Source organism: Chiloscyllium punctatum, chromosome 2, assembly GCF_047496795.1.
Source record: "Chiloscyllium punctatum isolate Juve2018m chromosome 2, sChiPun1.3, whole genome shotgun sequence".
Classification (NCBI taxonomy): Eukaryota; Metazoa; Chordata; class Chondrichthyes; order Orectolobiformes; family Hemiscylliidae; genus Chiloscyllium; species Chiloscyllium punctatum.
In genome coordinates this window covers 31,664,136-31,682,686 of record NC_092740.1, presented here as the reverse complement: position 1 = coordinate 31,682,686, position 18,551 = coordinate 31,664,136, and the positions used below count along the sequence as shown (strand labels likewise).

At 38.6% G+C, this 18,551-nt stretch overlaps 1 protein-coding gene across 1 annotated transcript in view; it reads right to left on the bottom strand.

The window, feature by feature from the left end:
* Positions 1–6,421: 6,421 nt before the first annotated feature.
* Positions 6,422–18,551, bottom strand: part of cdkn2aip (CDKN2A interacting protein) — a 13,456-nt gene continuing 1,326 nt past the window's right edge. The window contains exons 2-3 of the mRNA XM_072594704.1: positions 15,948–16,087; positions 6,422–11,606 (exon numbers count right to left, since the gene is read on the bottom strand). Coding sequence (XP_072450805.1) covers positions 10,651–11,606; positions 15,948–16,087 — 1,096 coding nt within the window. The 3' untranslated portion in view covers positions 6,422–10,650. The remainder of the gene's footprint in view (positions 11,607–15,947; positions 16,088–18,551) is intronic.

Below are 18,551 nucleotides of genomic sequence, written 5' to 3'. Positions count from 1 at the left end.
TGGGAGAGCAGGTTCAAAGGGTCCCATGACTTACTTCTGCTCATGTTTTCTATGGTTAGTCCCCTAAATCCAAGAAATAATCTGAAAAAAAATCTCATGAACTGCCCTAAAAATAAATTAATTGCTGCATCTCCTCAGAATGAGCAGTTAACACATTAATTATTCAGTTGAAATGTCCATAAAGAACCTGAGCTTTGCTCACTTTTTATTCTTCACTAAAATTAGTCAAATACAGATATCCAGTCAAATGAGAACACCTTCCTGTAATTTGTATATCAAAAAATAATACTCATATACTATTCAATTAATATTGGGTTACCATTTAATTTGAATAATTCTTTGTTCATCTTTGTTTTGAATACAAATTTTTACATTCCTTTCCAAGTTCTACATAACTCCAGCAAGCCTCATGCTCTGAATTCCCTCCACTCTAATTTAGTGATTTCCTCTTTTACATTCTATGCAATTATTTGGTTCCCTGACAGCAAGTTACTCATGATTATTCCTTCCATCTGTTGAGGTAGGTTCCTTGTTTATGTCTAAGCCTTAAATGATTTCATCATCTTGTCTGGATTCTGTCATGACTAATTAGTCTAACTTAAATTAAAAATCACACAACACCAGGTTTAATTGGAAGCACACTAGCTTTCGGAGCGACGCTCCTTCATCAGGTGATAGTGAAGGGCTCGATCGTAACACAGAATTTATAGCAAAAATTTACAGTGTGATGTAACTGAAATTATCCATTGAAAAATTGATTGTCTGTTAAGCCTTTCATCTGTTAGAATACAGTGATAGTTTCACTTCTTTCATGTGTAAATCACAAAACCTTTTTTTTAAAAAGTTGCATTCTTGCGTTAGCTGTTAACAATGGCGACAGCTAGACAATATGTTGAAGGTGTTAGCCCCCGTGTTCTCTGTCTATGCCATGATGTTTAGATTGTTATCTCACTTTTTAGATTAGAATCAGAATTTTACATAAATTCATGCAGTTTTTGAGCTCAGGGTTCTACATGAATGCATGCAGTTTTTGAGCAAAGTACAATGTAACTCTGCAAGTACAAATTCACCCCACAAAATATGTGTGTGCATGTGGGTCTTTGGGTGTGTGTGTGTCTGTCTGTCTGTCTGGGGTGGGGGTTGAGAGTGTGAGAAAGTGGGTGCGTGTGTAGTGAGTGCAGAGTGTCTTAAGTCTGTGAGGGGGTGCATGTGAGAGTGTGTCTATAAGGGTGTGTGTGGGTGTCTGTGTGCACGCCTGTGTGTACCTGTGTCCATGTGTATGTGAGTGTGTGTGTGGGTGTGTGCGTAGTGCAATGGTGATCACCTGTAATGTGATATGAACCCAAGGTCCCAGTTGAGGCCCTCCCTATGGGTACCGAACTTAGCTACCAGCCTTTGCTCGACCACTTTTCTCTACTGCCTGTCCCGAAGTCCACGTTGGAGGATTGGTCACCCGAAGGTCCAAGGCTGAATGCCCTAGACCACTGAAGTGTTCCCCAACTGGGAGGGAATCCTCCTGTCTGTTGATTGTTGTGCAGTGCCCATTCATCTGTTGTCGTAGCCTTTGCTCCGTTTCCCCAATGTACCATGTCTCCGGGCATCTTCCAAATCATAGTCTAATTTAGGATTGATTAGGGTGTTCACAGAACTGGCAGTCCATACTTGTGCTGTTAATGCTCATGGAAACTACTGTAGCTCTTGGGCCACCTCTGCGTACATGGGGTGTTGAGAGTTTGGGGTGTTGAGAGTTTGGGGTGGATACCTCTCAAAAACATGCTGATCTATGTAGCATTTATACCGAACACTTTGCTGTCAGTTCACCAAGGCAATTCTCCACAGGACATCTGCTTGGGCATTCCATACAGAAGACATGACCTGCCTATCTGAGCTAAATTTTCTGCTATGCAGTTTCCACGTTGTTGAGCCCAGCATGATGGATAGCCCTGTTATTTATGATCTTGTCTTGCCATCAAATTCTTGAGGGAATTCAGGTATTTTTAAAACATTCCTGAGCTTTGCTGTAGTGCTTGTAGCTAATTTAGAATTTTGTATCATACAACAAGGACAAAGTCCTTTTGATTTTCATCTTCAATTTAATGCCATGCTATTTGCTAGTATAATCATAGAGCCTGCTGGATTCAGAATTTGCTTTGTGGATTCATGCTTAGATATCTTAATTGAGAACAGACCACCATTATACAAGAGCCTTTCTACAGGCTGGAGATAGGTGATGTCGACTCTTACTACTAGTGCTTCATAGTCTGACTAGTACTGGCTAAATGGTGACCTCAATTCAGGCCATGTTGATTTAGAGATCAAAACCTTTTACCGCACTTAAGAATTTGTTTGCCATAATCTAAAAATCGTCCTTGTTGCTCATTGGAGCAGTATTACCTCTGTTCAAAAGCAAAGAGAGCTTTCCGAGTGACTTTGCAGAGCCATGCAGTCTGGACTGACTGAAGAACCTCATTGAACAAAACTCAATGTTGCTGCTTGACAGCATGTCTCCAGTGGCTTCCTTAAGCATTGCAGAAATTGAAAGGTTGGGGAAGGAGGCTTCCATCTCTATCATCACCATGAACACCACACCTTGGCTTCTGAAATTCCTAGTTGCTTATTTTGCCACCTCACTCCTAGCTTTCAAATCCCCCTTTCAATGTGCTGCTAAGTTTCTTAATGATCCCCTTTTCTCATTGTCTACTATTTCTCCTCCTCAATCAGAAACTCTTATAAATCTTCCTACACTTAAGGAAAAATACATTGTTGAAAGAATTATAGCAGCTATTAAATATGCAGTTTACAAAAGAGGGCAGAAAACAGTAGATGTGAAACTTTTAATATTAAAAATTACAAATCTAAAAGGTTAACAGTTACAAGGATTTGTTTTACACACCATTTTCTGAAACAAACTTACATTGACATATAAAGCCTACATCAAATCTAGCATAGAAAATCACTAACAAGTTAATAAACGATTAGAAGCATTAACAAGAATTCACTGTACCATACTGTAGTCGGTAAAGGTGCATCAGTAGATTGCTTTAACAAATGTGTTGCCAGCAGTAGACAGCAATTCTGTACAAATTCTGACTACTAAAGTTTTCACAAAATGGTACACAGTGCTGGTCCTGTAATAAACAGTGTAGTAACCTGAAGGTTTTCTATTTACAGAGGGCTCTGCCAATTTACATTTAAATCAGCCTCAATATCTTTATGGCTGGAGCAGAACCTGGTAAGGACCACTGGTGGTCAGAATGCACAGACGAGACAGCTTTTAAATTCAAACAAGCAGGATGTCAAATTGGTACATGCTGGCCATTAAATTCAAATGTAATAGACGTAAAAGCTACTAAACTGAAATTGGGACTCTTGTTTGGCGTCTCCCATTTTGGCATAAACTTTCCTTACAATATTCACTGGAATACAATAAAAACAACCCTACAAGTTATTATACATCTTTAAATTCAATAAGCAACCAATTGGTCACAGCATTTTAAAACATCCCAAATCTACACCTTGAATTTTGTTACTAAAATTAAATTAATTCTTCTAATATTGCATTCTCTGTTCAGTCCATAGAATAATGCAAGAAATATGTTTAAGAATTAACCTCTAACCTTATCAGTGCATTAAGGATTATAGGAAATAACTGTCATAACATTTAAGCTCTATACTGAAAATTGGAACCCTGAAACACAAATATTTTATATTTAAACAGACTGCAGGGTTGTACCTAGAATAGTGTGCACAGTTCTGGTTGCCCTGTTATAGGAAAGATATTATTAAACTGGACAGGGCTCAGAAAGGATTTACCAGGGTTTTGCCAGGAATGGAGGGTTTGAAATATAAAAGGACTGGAAAAGCTGGGACTTTTTTCACTGGAGCGTAGGAGATTGAGGGTGACATTACTGAGATTTACAGAATCATGATAAGTATAGTTAAGATAAATGCCAAGGGTCTTTTCCCTAGGCCTGGGCGAGTTCAAAACTAGAGAATAGATTTTTAACGTGAGAGGAGAAAGATTTTAAAAAGACATGAGGGGCATTTGTTTTTTGATGCCTGGACGGAAGGTCGGTTTCCATGTTGTCTGACTCTAACGTAATTTGACATTCACATTTTAGGAAATGTCTCATTAACCTCCCTTTAGTTACTTTCATACCCACCTGAAGGATTTACATTTATGCATTTATGTCAATCATTTAACAAACCCATTATTCTACACAGACAGAATGCTGTTAAGTCACTTTCACAATGACACAGATAGCCACAGCAACATACCATGCATTCTCTTTAGCTGTGTTAGCACTTGATCACTTCACGGCTCATTGTTACAAGTGCATAATCTTAAAAATTATGTACTACAATTATAACTTCAAGTTTATATTATTCTGGGAGGTTCTGGAGTCTGATTTTAAATGTAGATAGAAGAAAGAAGATTAGTCTAGATATCTGACAGACAGGCATGGGGTAACCATGGGTCAAAGTGCATCAAGATGGTGAAATGTGAGTGTTAAAAATTGAACAATATTACTTCTCTCTTCAAGGAACTGTAGGCTCAAGAGAGGTTTAAATTATTCATGTAGTTACACCAAAATAAAGGATGGCTTTATAGCAACTTGTAAACATGGAGGGTTTTACATTTTAAATTTTCTTTTATCTGAGAAATAAAGTTCAACTGGTTCTGAAACCGACCAGCTATCACATGACCATGGGGATGGCTGAGAGGGGAAGATTCCTGTTTTAATACATTTCTGTCTTCACAATCTGAGAGACAGTTACTCTGTGCCTACCCCATGCAAGGAGGAACAAGGTGGTCATCAGGAACCAGGGGTATTTCTGATTTGGAGTTACTGCACAGGAATTACAACTGAGACCTTGCTCAGAATGAAAAATCTAAACTGATGAGAAATGAAGTGCTATCAAGTTAACCTATTGAAGACATAAGAGATCAACAATGGAATCCTTGCAGAAAATGAGAATTCTCAAAGTCTTAAGATCCAAACCTGGGACATGAAAGAGGATCACTGAATTCCTGGGCATTCTCACAACTCATTTGGTTATGATTGGTTCCAGGAGAATTAAGTAACCACTCCAAAACTTTCATGTTAAAAGGGATTCTTGGCTAAAAGTAAAAGTAGGATGGGAGCAGTTCTGTTCAGATTTTTGATGTAGTTACAGGGACCTATGAAATATATTATTAGTAGTGTTTTTAATTTGAAATCTGTCACTGTAAAAGTTGTTTAAAACATGGAATTTTGTTTAATCATTATTGGTCTGTTTGGAGATTGTAACATTTTATTCAAGTTTGAAAACATAAAAGCTTAACATCAACTCAATTTTCAATTTATTTAACTATATTTGTGGGCTATTAACTAACTGCTGTGTATTTAAAATAAACAGTAACAGGGATTCAGTACAAAACAGTTTTAACCTAATTAAAGTAGTCACTTGGAATATCACACACAAAAGCAATAATAATTTGAAAATTCAAAATTAAACATCTTGTAGCCAAGTCTCATGAAATGCCATATTAACTCTGTTACTTGCTCCACAGATACTCCCTGAAATGCTGAGTTTTCTGAAATAATTTTCTGGTCAATGAAAGTCTACTTAACTTCAATAACATCAAGTTAGCTTAAATTGTTCACAACACAAAATGTCCAACTGTCTGTAGATCAATATACATTTCATCTACATCTTTTAATTAGAAAAATGACAGAACATTGGCATTTATATTTAAAACATTTAGATGGATCGCAAAGCTGGAAGCAGAACTGGGATCCCTAGAGAGTCAAGAATAGAAAAATCTTTTTAAGGTTCAGTTCTGATTTCTGCCTGTCATTTTTTTTCATTTTTTAACGTACACATGCTCAAAAAAGCATTTTTCATTGACATACTCTTGTACAGATATTAAAATTGCTTAAGTAAAGCTCGATTATTTCAGTACTGCAAGATGAATGCTTACAATTAAGCTTTGGATTATTTTGAACTATTCTATGATGAAAATTTCAATTAATTTTAAATGGAGCAACACTCTTCTGCATAGAACCCTTCACTAGTGGCAAAAATTAGGTTCCTCAGAGATCATTGCTTGGACCACTGCTGTTCACTATTCACACAAACAATGTTCAAAATCACAGAACACCAGGTTATAGTCCAACAGGTTTATTTGGAAGCCCTAGCTTTCTGAGCCCTGCTCCTTCATTGGGTGGTTTTAAATTTTTTTTTCTAATCAGAGTCAGAGAGGAGAATAAGATTATAAGACACAATTTATAGCAAAAGTTTACAGTATGATGTAACTGAAATTATATATTGAGAAAAGATTTGGATTGTTTGTTAAGCCTCTCATCTTTTAGAATGACCATGTTAGTTTCAGTTCTTTCATATGTAAATCACAAAACTTAAAAATTACATTCTCAAGTGAACTTTAACTACTGGTGTCATGTCGGCCCAGTTAATGTATTGAAGGTGTGAGTTTCCCTGTGTGAGGCTGTCTGTGCCACAATGGTCAGACTGATTTTACCTTGCTCAAAAACTACATGAATCCATGTAAGATTTTGTAAATCCGTTTTTTAGATTAGCATCAGTCTGACCATTGTGGCACAGACAGCCTCACACAAGGAAGCTCACACCTTCAATACATTATCTGGGTCAACTTACACCAATTGTTAAAGTTCACTTGAGAATGTAACTTTTAAAAAAATGTTTTGTGATTTACATATGAAAGAACTGAAACCAACATGGTCATTCTAAAAAGTGAGAGACTTAACAAACAATCCAGGTCTTTTTCAATATATAATTTCAGTTACATTGCACTGTAAAATAAATTTTGCTATAAATTCTGTGTCTTACATTCTTATTCTCCACAACCTAGTGCTTTCAAATGAACCTGTTTGTCTATAACTTGGTGTTATGTGATATTTAATTTTGTACACCCCTGTCCAACAACAGCAACTCTAAATCATGACACACAATTTAAACTAAACTTGAGAGTCAAAAATACAATTACAAAATTAGGGGTTTGGTGCACCATTTTAGGAAGGTCTTACAGAGAGGAAGATGAGGACAAGATAGAGGAAGTAATTAATAAACTTTGATTTTTGTGTGTCACTGCCAAATGCAATTCAACATCTTATGAGGTGGTACATTTTTGTGTGAAGAATGAGGCCTCATATTCTTGGAACATAAGTGTTAAGAGGACAGAAGATGGGAGCAGGGGGTTGAGTGAAATAGGCAGACAATCAGAAACTAGTAACACAGGTTAACAAAGAAAAACATACACAAAACCTTGGATTCATTTCTCGAAGGGTGGAACTGAAAATCAGGCAACTTGTGTTCAATCAGCACAACACCATAATTATAACACTGTTGAAAGACTGTGAACAGTTCTGGTCTCCATATTATTAAAGAAGTTTGATAGAAGGATAAACAAAGCATAAACAAAGACATGAACATATTGAGAAGAATGCCCTTTGTGTTGTAAATATTGTAAAAATGTGTGGTAGGGGGGGTGATGTCTCTCAATGTCTATGATGCAAACCCATTTTCCATTACATTTAAACCTTCCATATAACCTGAATTCAAAAACATCCTCCCAAGAAAATTTTAAGTGTGTCCAATTCTTAGTGCCACACTTTAGGAAGGAGCTGAACGTAACAGAGAAATTGCAAAACTATTCTCGAATTTGGTTCCATTATTAGGAGCTTCACTAGTGAAGTTAGATTTGAGAAATTAGTGTTGTTCTCATTGGAAAAGAGAAGGATGAAGTGAGATCTAGAATGAACTGCTGGACAGTATAGTACAGGCAGGTTCAGTTGACACATTTAGAAGGGAAATAGATTGCTATTTGAATAGAAAGAATGTACAGAGTTATGACAAAAGAGCTGGGGAACGTCACTAAGAGACATGCTCATTCTGACTGGCAGCGCAGGCATATAGGGCTGAATAGCCTTCTACTACACCGTAACAATTCTGTGAATTACTTTAGCTGTCTAATTTCTCCCAAAATCAGTAATGTGTCTGCTAATCCTTGATTCTACGTTAATCTTTAATAAAGGACTTGTTTACTTTAACATTTGTACATTATGGAATCCTTACCTTTATATTATCTTTCACTACAGAGGATTCAAAAGGTTTAAAACCAGGATGGTTATATTAAACTTTTATATAAGTCAGTAGTTAAGTCTCAGGAGCAGTAGTTTCTTCATTGTTGACATCACATTTTAGAAAGACTTTGAGAGATAAAGTTACCATCATCCTTCCAGAGCACAGGGCTGTTCTTTTGTTAGAGAGAGTTTTAACTGGAAGGTTACCAGGTGAGGGGAAAGATTAAGAGGGGGAAGAGTCCTTGATGGTAACCTCAGCCAGAAAGGGAACTGAACTCACATTGATGGTGTTACTCTGAATTGAAAAACAACCTTCCAATCAACTGTGCTTCTAAATGCCAGTTGATCACCCTGATGGTATGTCATTAAAAATACTCTTCCTACACAATTCATCACAAATGATTAAAAAAATCTATCACTTCACTTCTGTTTTCAACAGTGAAAAGAGACAGACAACACACAAAAACTTCCCTAATCCATTCCAATTAACCAAAATCATCTGATGAATGTAGGCTATGACCTTGGGGGTTAAAGCCAAAACCTTGCATTCAAACGAAAGCACAAAATAATGCAACAATGAAAATCTTTGGTCTCTTCCCTCCACTGCCTAGCTTGTTAATAGCCTGCTCATTAAGTCATGTACAGTATCAATTAAAACAGAATTAAAATATATTTTGATCATAGAGTCCATTGAAAATCTTACAATTATACTTCACATTACACATGTTTTTGTCAGGTATTGAAAAGGTCTCATTCAGATAATTATTTCAAGAAATTAAGACACTAACTATTTTGGGTTCAATTTCAATGCTACATCCATTCCGTAACTTGTACACGTCTGCCTTTCAGTTCCCATCATTTAAACTCAGCTGTTGATACAAGGTTTAACAGTTATTCCTTATGATGCAACAACATTCATGGACTAGAACTACTTGCAAAGTCTATAGTTTGCTCTGGTGATTCTGTTAATAAGAAAGCATCTGCAATCTTACACAGTAGTCGTATTAATTCAATATCTAAGTATTTCAATTTGTAAGTTCCGAATTGGTTTTATTTAAAATTGCAATGGTATCAAATGTTTACCTTGACTAAATGTGTGGGTAAGACATTGAAATATTGGCTGACACATTAAATTAACAAACTAGAAGCAGAAACTATATATTAAAAAAAATTAAAATTTCACACAAGTAAAAAAAATCTTAAACTAATTCTACATAATCATTTGGACACTTGATGATGCTATTGTGTTTCTTTAATGGGAAGATGACAGATTATAATAATGTTTACAAGCAATAGAAAATAAAATATTAAAAGGGTGAACATTTCTGTCTCGAGTGAAAAGTGAGAAGCCAAGAACAGGCAATGATATATCTTGCATTAGGTTGTATAAAATTCATTTAAAGCAAACTTTAGAACTGAATATGTAATTTTAAATCAAGTTCAGAATTTATGTCAGTTGGATCATTGTTTTTAGTGGACCGCCATATCAGTTTAGGGTTAGGAATGATACTTGTTCAATCAAAATAAAGTTGGCTGATTTGCAAACAAAATTCACTTGATGGTCCACCTAATTTGAAACATCAGTCTTGTAGTTAAATTTAAGTTTAATGAAAGCAGCACTATGGTGTGTTCATAATCTTCACCCTGAAATAAGTAGTGTGCTTTATTTCTGACTTTTATTTAGTCTGAAGTATTCATGGTTCTCTGACCAAAGGTGTGCTCACTTGCTAGGCTGCCAAAAGACTGGTCAGATGACTGAATCTTTTCTCCTCCTGGTTAAATGACCATCCTATTTTTTATTCAGTTTCAGTGCTTTTACCTAGATTTTAGGGACCAAATCCATAAGCCTACACTTCCAGCACTTTTGAATCAATTGATAGCTAACAAATTAATTCAAACATTTTCTAATGATTGAAGAGTCACTGGACTTGAAACATCAGCTCACTTTCCACAGATACTGCCAGATCTGAATTTCACCAGTACTTTGCTATTTCGATCTCTAGCATCTGCAGAATTTTGCTTTTATCTGATAATTTATAAATATATATTGTGGAGGTTATCCTTCAGGGGTAGGTAGACAGTGTTCTTTTGAAATTAAGTTATATTGCTGGGATGGAATAAGAGGGCACTTCAATCAGTACCTGGACACAATGATGGAGTATCAAAGAGGCTCTGTTATACACTTTACAAAAAAAAAGCAAGACACATTCTTTTTCCTTTAAAATAATTCAAGTAGTCACAAGAACATTAATTATGTTAACTTGAAGGAGACTTCAAGATCAATAGTACTTATTCATATTAGATTTGCACCAATAGCCCAGAAAAAAAACTTTTGACCATAATATTTCTTTCAATTTTAGAAACTGTAAGGCACTGCAGTTTTTCTCTCAAACAAAATGAACAACTAACTACAACTGCAATATGTGCCTTTTACAATCAACAAGTAATACAAGAATTCTGTTGTGTTTTTCTAAATATATACACACACACACAAAGCACTTTTCCAATTACTTCATTAGAAATATTTACAAAATGCTTCTGTTTTTTACCTTGTACTAGGTTCTGAGGGATTGACTAATGCAGGAGCTAGGTTTAACCGATAGGACTCTTCACTCAAAAGTACTAAATCCTCAATTTCACTTCCTTTGAATTTTCTTTTACATATCTTCACCGTAACCCTATGTTTCAAGAACAATTTCATTGCCTCTTTTGCTGCCATGTCTTTGGCACTCACTTTACATTTGCCATATCCTGTTGCCAAATAGACAGCCTTGCACCTTAGTTCACAAACAATCCCTTCACGTGCAGAACTTTGTGGTAAATGCAATTCAGAAATATCTTTCAGGGGAACACACACACTTTCAAGAGTCCCCTTTACTGACTGTATGCAGTTAGTTAAAATGTTCAAATGGTTAAGCTCATTGCTGAAACCACCAGCCGACACCAACTTCCAAGCTATAGCTTTGTAGAGTTTGTTGTAAAATGTCTGCTTCTCTTTTATAGCTTCAGGGGTTAAACTGACCACTGTTATGGGGGTCTTGCAGCTTTCCGAAACAGGAGGCTGTACAGCCTTTTGGGAATTGCCCATTGAGGCAGGGCGATCAACAATGTCTGGCTGAATATTGGGCTTAACTTCTGCAGAATTAGATGAGAAATTCTTGGCTTGCGCTGGAGTGTCAGGCTGATGCAGCAGTGTCTTCTGTTGGTTCACAGGAACCTGTGCAGGAGCACTAACTTTCTTCACTCCAGTCTCTTTTGAGACTTGTCGGACCTCCTTTTGATTCAAACTGGTGGATGGTGCCATACAGACTGGAACTTCAACCGGAGGTTCGGATACAGGAGTTGATGGTCCACTAGCAGGAAAGCCATCCAGGCCTGGGATCCTGGTGTCGTCGATGTCTTGGCTGCCGTTTCCAGTGCATTCAGGTGTTGTATCAATTTCCATGCAAGTATCTTTCTCATCCGCCATTTTTGGCATAGGAAGTTGTTCTTTTATCTTTTCTGTTAAAATAAACATAATTATGTAGTGTAATATGCTTCAAATTGAAGAGTAGTTTTTAGTGTCCAAACACATTTAAAAGGCATAAGATTTCATAGTTGTGGACTAGGGTTAGCGTTATTTCATTCTTTTCTTTTAAAAGCTACCAGTTGAAATAGATAATATTTAAAAGGATTATTGATATACAATGGCTGATTTTTTTAAAAAAAGGAATCACATTCTTAAGGTCACTAGTTTATAGTGACATTAAGACTTCTACTTTATGGATTTATGGAGTCTCCCTGGACTTTGGAATTTAAGCTCCCCAACTCTACATGATTTTTTTCAAAAACAAACTCAATTGATTGTTTATAATTCAAAGATGCAATGTGGAAAATTGATCAGCTCCATTTAATTGACTCTTCCTAGTACTCACCTTTCCTTTGTTCAAAAGCAAGTATGTAAATTTTGCATTTTACCTATCGATGCTAGATACATTATGCAAAATTAGTATTGTCATGACATTTACCTGCAGTCTATACCAGAACAGGTAACATTGAGTATTTCAGGAATGTACTAATTATTAGGGAAGTGGTACTGAGGAAATTGCTTTGTCTGGTATGTTGTGAATTTTGGAATTCTTTTCCTCAAAAGATTATAGAAGCAAAGTTTGTGAATATTTTTAAGGCAGTAGTAGATACATTTTTGATAAGGGGGTGAAAGATTATCACTAGAAAATGGAATAATCAGGTCAGCTATATTTTATTGAATGGTAGAGCAGGTTCAAGGGCCAAGAGCCATTTCTGCTTCCAATTTGTATGTGTATCTGAACTGTTAGTGAAATTATAAATAACATGTCTTAATAATAATATTCATATGTGGTCTCATTGTGAGACACACGATAAAGACCCCTTTTTGGTCATGCATTGTATTGCTGAAATAAATGAAACTAAGATTTACTGGGGAAACTCTGTTAAAATGCCTAACAATAAAATCTCTTTTCCCTTACGAAAAAAATGAACACAAAAACAGAGAATACCAGGCATGTCCTTGCATTTGACTCAGGAGTTGCTGCTATTCAGGATAGAAAATCACTTGCTTGTCTGTTCAGCTGACAGAAATTGGCATTAAAAAACTGTAGAATCACATTTCCTGATGGTTCAGCAACATCACTGGAATCTTTACAGGATCAGCACATTGTCCACTGCAATCCTTTCATTCTACTTAATTTTATTCAGTTACAATTTAAAGATAATTCACGTTTGTATAAAATAAACACGTCCATTTAATAGCTTTGGAAGTGCAATTCTTCATGTGGGCCTTGTGTGCTTCGCTATTTTTATTAAAATGAGATTTAAGAGGAAGTTCACTGACATCAGTAAATAAGAGACAGTCAAGCTTAACACTAAACAGCATGAATAATAACTTGTATCTTATTTCGAGGAGCTACATGATTCCAGCCCAGACACTTAAAAGCGTCTGCCCACTGATGTTGTAAGCTTCAGAACTAAAATTGGTTCCGACCATTTAAAGAAAAATTCTGAGCAGGTCAGGCATCCTCTTCAGAGAAAAAAAAAGTCAACCTCTTGGGTAAATGACCTTAACGTTAATGTTATCTCTGTTTCTTTCCTGAGATGCTGCCTGACCTACTGGGAACTTGCAGCATTTTTTGAGTTTATTTCTGTATTGTGCTTTTGCTTCACAGTCTCAACTTGGCTTCTAGTTGGGCCAGCACCATAAAACAGAATGACTCTCAAATTATTCTGGCAATCTCAAAGAAGCAGCTAAAAGGAAATCTCTAATATAGAGAAATAAATGTTCATACAAGCATGTGACCATGCTGCCACTGGTGTTTCTTTTTGAAGAGAGGTCGTAAAGGCAGAGGTGCCAAAGGGTCTGGGGGTAACAGCTAAACAATGGAAGGGGAGTGGCCAGTTCTCCAATTCAATTTTTTTCTAGTGTTTTTTTTTAAGCTGTCGCAGTCACAAGATGTGAGAGTACAGAAGTGTTTCAAGCTTCATTACATGATTCCTCTGACTTTCTCTGAAATCTCTCTGGATGTTGTTCCAGCCCAACTATAAGAATTTATGTTTGAAGTTACCTTTTTGCCAATGGGTACTTATGGGATGTTACTGTATTGGAACAGTTAATTAGTTAAGTTACTGTATTGGGTTTTAGAACAGGAGAAAGTGAGGACTGCAGATGCTGGAGATTAGAGTCTAGTGTATGGTGCTGGAAAAGCATAGCAGGTCAGGCATCATCTGAGGAGCAGGACAATCGATGTTTCAGGCAAAAGTCCTTCATGAGGAATGAGGCTGTGAGTTGAAGTGGTGGTGGTGGTGGTGGTGGTGGGGGAGGTGGCTGATAGTGTGATAGGTAGATGGAGGTGGGGAGGGGGGTGATGGTGATAGGTCCGAGAGGGTGGAGTGAATAGGTGGGAAGGAAGATGGACAGGTAGGACAAGTTATGAGGGCGGTACGGAGTTGGAAGGTTGGAACTAGGATAAGGTGAGGGAAGGGGAAATTAGGAAACCGATGAATCCACATTGATGCCATGGGATTGGAGGGTCCTGAGGCAGAAGATGAGGCGTTCTTTCTCCAGGTGTCGGGTGGTACGGGAGTGTGATGGAGGCGGCCCAGGACCTGCATGTCCTTGGCGGAGGGGGAGTTGAAATGTTCAGCCACGGGGCGGTGGGGTTGGTTGGTGCAGTTGGTTGGTGCAGGTGCTCTGGAGATGTTCTCTGAAGAACTCTGCGAGTAAGCGTCCTGTCTCCCCAACATAAGGGAGGCATCATCAGGAGCGATGGATACAGTAAATGACACATGTGAAAGTGCAGGTAAAACTCTGACAAATGTGGAAGACTCCTTTGGAGCCTTGGACGGAGGTGAGGGGGAAGGTGTGGGCGCAGGTTTTGGAATTTCTGCAATGGAAGGGGAAGGTATCAGGAGGAGAGTGTGGGTTGGTGGTGGTGGTGGGGGGGGGGGGGTGGCATGGACCTGACAAGGGAGTCGCGGAGGGAATGGTCTTTACGAAAAGCGGATAGGGTGGTGAGGAAAATATATGTCTGGTGGTGGGGTGGGGTCCGTGTGTAAGTGGCGGATGTATACTAGGTTTTAAAACAGTTATTCTAAGTTCCACTTTCTTTTGTTAGTGTGTCAACTGTAGTGTTTAAATAAAATCTGCTTTGCTTAAAGCCAAGTGGTTTGACCAGCTGCATCACACCTGGAGCCCTCACTTCACATCTGCCTTTAAAATAAGAAAAGGTTAGGATCTCAGCTACCTTCATGAAATATTTGGGGGGGTTTGGCCTGGTCCATAACAAGCACAGCAATCACCTTGTTGTAAAAACAAGTGAAACATTATTTGGGAGCTGAAGCACAACACACCCAATTTAAGTCACGTCTAATTCCTTGTTAAACCATATATAAAAATGGTCAAAAACAGAAATTCAAGATCACTACTTTCTTCCAAGGTTCAGTTAAAACAATACACCATACATAGGTACAACTGGATAGCTCTTATGTTTTTGAAGTCTTGAGATAACACTGAAAATGTTTCATTGAGAAAACAAATTGGCGAGGACATTGAATAAAAACATTTATAAAGTTGTTCCTTTCTATGCGTTGAATAACAGATCACATGAATAGCTTGCCTTAATGGACGAAACAATAAAACTGACAGCAACATCAATTCAGACAGAACCAAGGAAGAATGGATGAGCTCCTATTTCTACAGTTCTTTTCAGAGGTCACTCACTGTCAGGGTGACATGGTAGCCAATTTGCAACAAGGTGCCATTTTCAGTGATAAAATGGAAAATTACTGAAAGACCAATTAGTTGACTGCTAAATGCGAGCCAGAATCCTGCAAGAACTCCACTGTGCAGCTCCTACTAGTATCAAGGGATATTTTAGGTCCACCTGAAGCTTCAGTTCAATGAGTCAGTGGAATAGCTAGACCTCTGACAATGCAACATTCCTACAGTATCAGCATCAGCTTACATTACATGGTCAAATTTCTGGACTGGATTTCAATCTGTTCAGTCTGACTTGGAAACAAAAGCGGTATCTCTGAGCCACCGTTAACACTTCACGAAGTGAATTAATGGACTCTTGTAGAGAAATGGATAATTTAGGCCACATGCACGTGTTTTGAAAAAGCTATCCTTTTCCCAACTTCTACACTCTCTTTCCCTGTAGCCAGACAACTTATTTTAAAAAGGGCATTTCTGTCAAAATTAAATGTAAAAAATGCAACACTTATCTCTAAAATACAATTTTAACAATCACTGAATAAAATGCAATTCATTTTTAAAAAATAAAGCAAATGATATTGTGAAGGAAATTGTCAAGTTAATTTGCTAACCATTAGCATTGTTGTTTGAAAGCTCTCTTTTCTTCAGCTTATTGGCAATCAAATCATCCCTTTTGGTGCGGACTGCTGTATCTGTAACTTTGATGCCTTCTCCCATCTCCAACACTTTGTCCATCACTGCCTTTGAATACCTAAATAATAAAATAACAAGGTATCGCCCAGTTATAATGATGACAGATTATTGAACAAGCATAGGAACACAGCACCATGTCTAGTTTCTGAGATCAGAATTTCTGCCAAACAGATGGAGAATTGACTTGTGTACAAATACTATCTCTTCCCCTCTCCCATTGTCTTGCAACCCAACAGTTTACAGTGGTACATCAGATGACTGCAAAACTGCCAGGTCAAAGATTTTTCCGGCTAACCCTGTCCTCAAAACAAGCATAAGAGCAGGCAAAAGTATTACTGACTTTTAATGAAATAATAAACTCCATGGATAGATATTAATGTATGTAAAAAAAATCATCTTGGCCTTCAAACACAGTTGCTCCTCTTCATAAACTTCATTTACCACCAGAGCTGGCTTGAAGATCTGTTCTGCCTAATTTTCTTGCTTGTTTCGGGATAATTATTCAGATACATCATTGAGAAACAGTCCATTCTGGCAATTTAATTGTTGCAACTTATTTTTCCGCTGCACTTACATACCAGTCATTGCTCTGTGTTCATATTTACTCTGCTCAGCTGAGTACATAGCTTCATCCAATAGCTAACATTCTGCTGACATCTCAAATTGTGTTGTGGCTCCATTATTACTTGACTGCACCTTAAACCTCAATTTTTTACAATTGAGTTATCTATATTTGTGGCCATGTTACAATGTTAGTGGGCAGGATCACACCTATGAAGTGGTAGATGCTAGATTCATTGTTCATGACCCAGTCTGCAAATGGAAACTGGTATTCTGTATTAACGAAGCTGAAAAGGGGGAGATTACAAAAAAAAACTACAAGATTTACTTAGGTGGAATCTAGGAGAAATCTACAGTATCTATTAAGAAAAGGCAGCCTGCATTTCACCGAGAGAAGATGAGCAAAGCTAAAGGGTATTAGCCAACAGCTAAGCCAAAAGAATACTAACTTCAATGTTCTGCATTGGATTTCTTGAGGGAAAAGCAGCTGAGAGATTTACTGTAGTTTGCAGGTCCCCACAGAGACTTGGTGGCAAAGAAAACAAACAGTGCAATTGGCAGGGGGGGGGGGGGGGGGGCACTACCCAGAGTCAAAATTAATTAAAGAATAGCTGGTAGCTGGAATTGAGAAAAATTAAACTGAAAACCAGAAAACTGCTCAGTTTTAAGTAATCTCAATGTAAATAAATACCTAGGCAAAAGTGAGGACTGCAGATGCTGGAAATCAGAGTCTAGGTTAGAGTGGTGCTGGAAAAGCACAGCAGGTCAGGCAGCATGCAAGGACCAGGAAAGCCGACGTTTTGGGCAAAAGCCCTTCATCAGGACGTAAATAAATACCTATTCCAAAGCATAAGAGAAATCTTTTATTTTTGGGGGGTGGAGAGTTACAAAGCTGTATGTGTGATGTGGAGGTGCTGGTGTTGGACTGAGGTGGGTAAAGTTAAAAACCACAACACCAGGTTATAGTCCAACATATTTAATTGGAAATACTAGCTTTCATCAGGTAGCTATGGAGCACAATCAGAAGACACAGAATTTATAGCAAAAGATCAGGGTCATGCATCTGAAACGATATATTGAACAAACCGAGTCTGCTGTTAAATATTTTACCTTTTAGGATAGGTTGAGCTGAGCTAAGCTGTCATTTTATTTTATAAAACCTTAAGTTTTATAAACGTTATATCTGGGATTTTCACATTAATGATCCAAAACCTGCAACCCATGCTCATTCCCCCTACCACTCTCTCGCCGCTTCCCCTCACTCCCCACCTCACCCCTAGTCCCTATATCCCACCTCTCTCCCCCATTCCCTTTCACCCCCTTCGCCCACCCGCCCCACCACACTCTCCCCTGTGCCTCATCCCGTCCCGTCCCTCTCCCCACCTTCCCACTCTCCCCATCCTCCTCCCTCCCCTCCTTTCTCTATTCCCCTCATCCCCCTCTCCTCTCACCCTCCCCATTCCCCTCTCCTCTAACCCCCATCCCCCTCTCCTCTACCCCCTCTCCTCTCCTCTCCCCCCTTCCTATCCCACTCTCCTCTTCCCCCACCCCACCCCACCCCATCCCATCCCGATCCCTCTCTCCTCTCCCCCCCTCCCCATCCCGATCACCCTCTCCTCTACCCCTCTCTTCCCCCTCCCCGCCCTCCTCTCCCCCTCCTCCACCCTCTCCCTCCCTCGCTCTCCCTCTCCCCCCTCCCTCATCCCCCCTCCCCCCCCCTCTTCCTCTCCCTCACCTCCCCCTCTTACCTCTCTTCCTCTCCCCGCCCCTCTCCCCTCTCCCCGCCACTCTCCCCTCTCCCCTCACCCTCCCACCCACTCTCCACCACTCTCCTCTCCCCCCCACTCTCCACTCTCCTCTCTCCCCCTCACTCTCCCCTCTCCCCTCCCCCCTCCCCCTCACTCTCCCCCACTCTACCCTCCCCCTCACTCTCCCCTCCCCCTCACTCTCCCCTCTCCCCT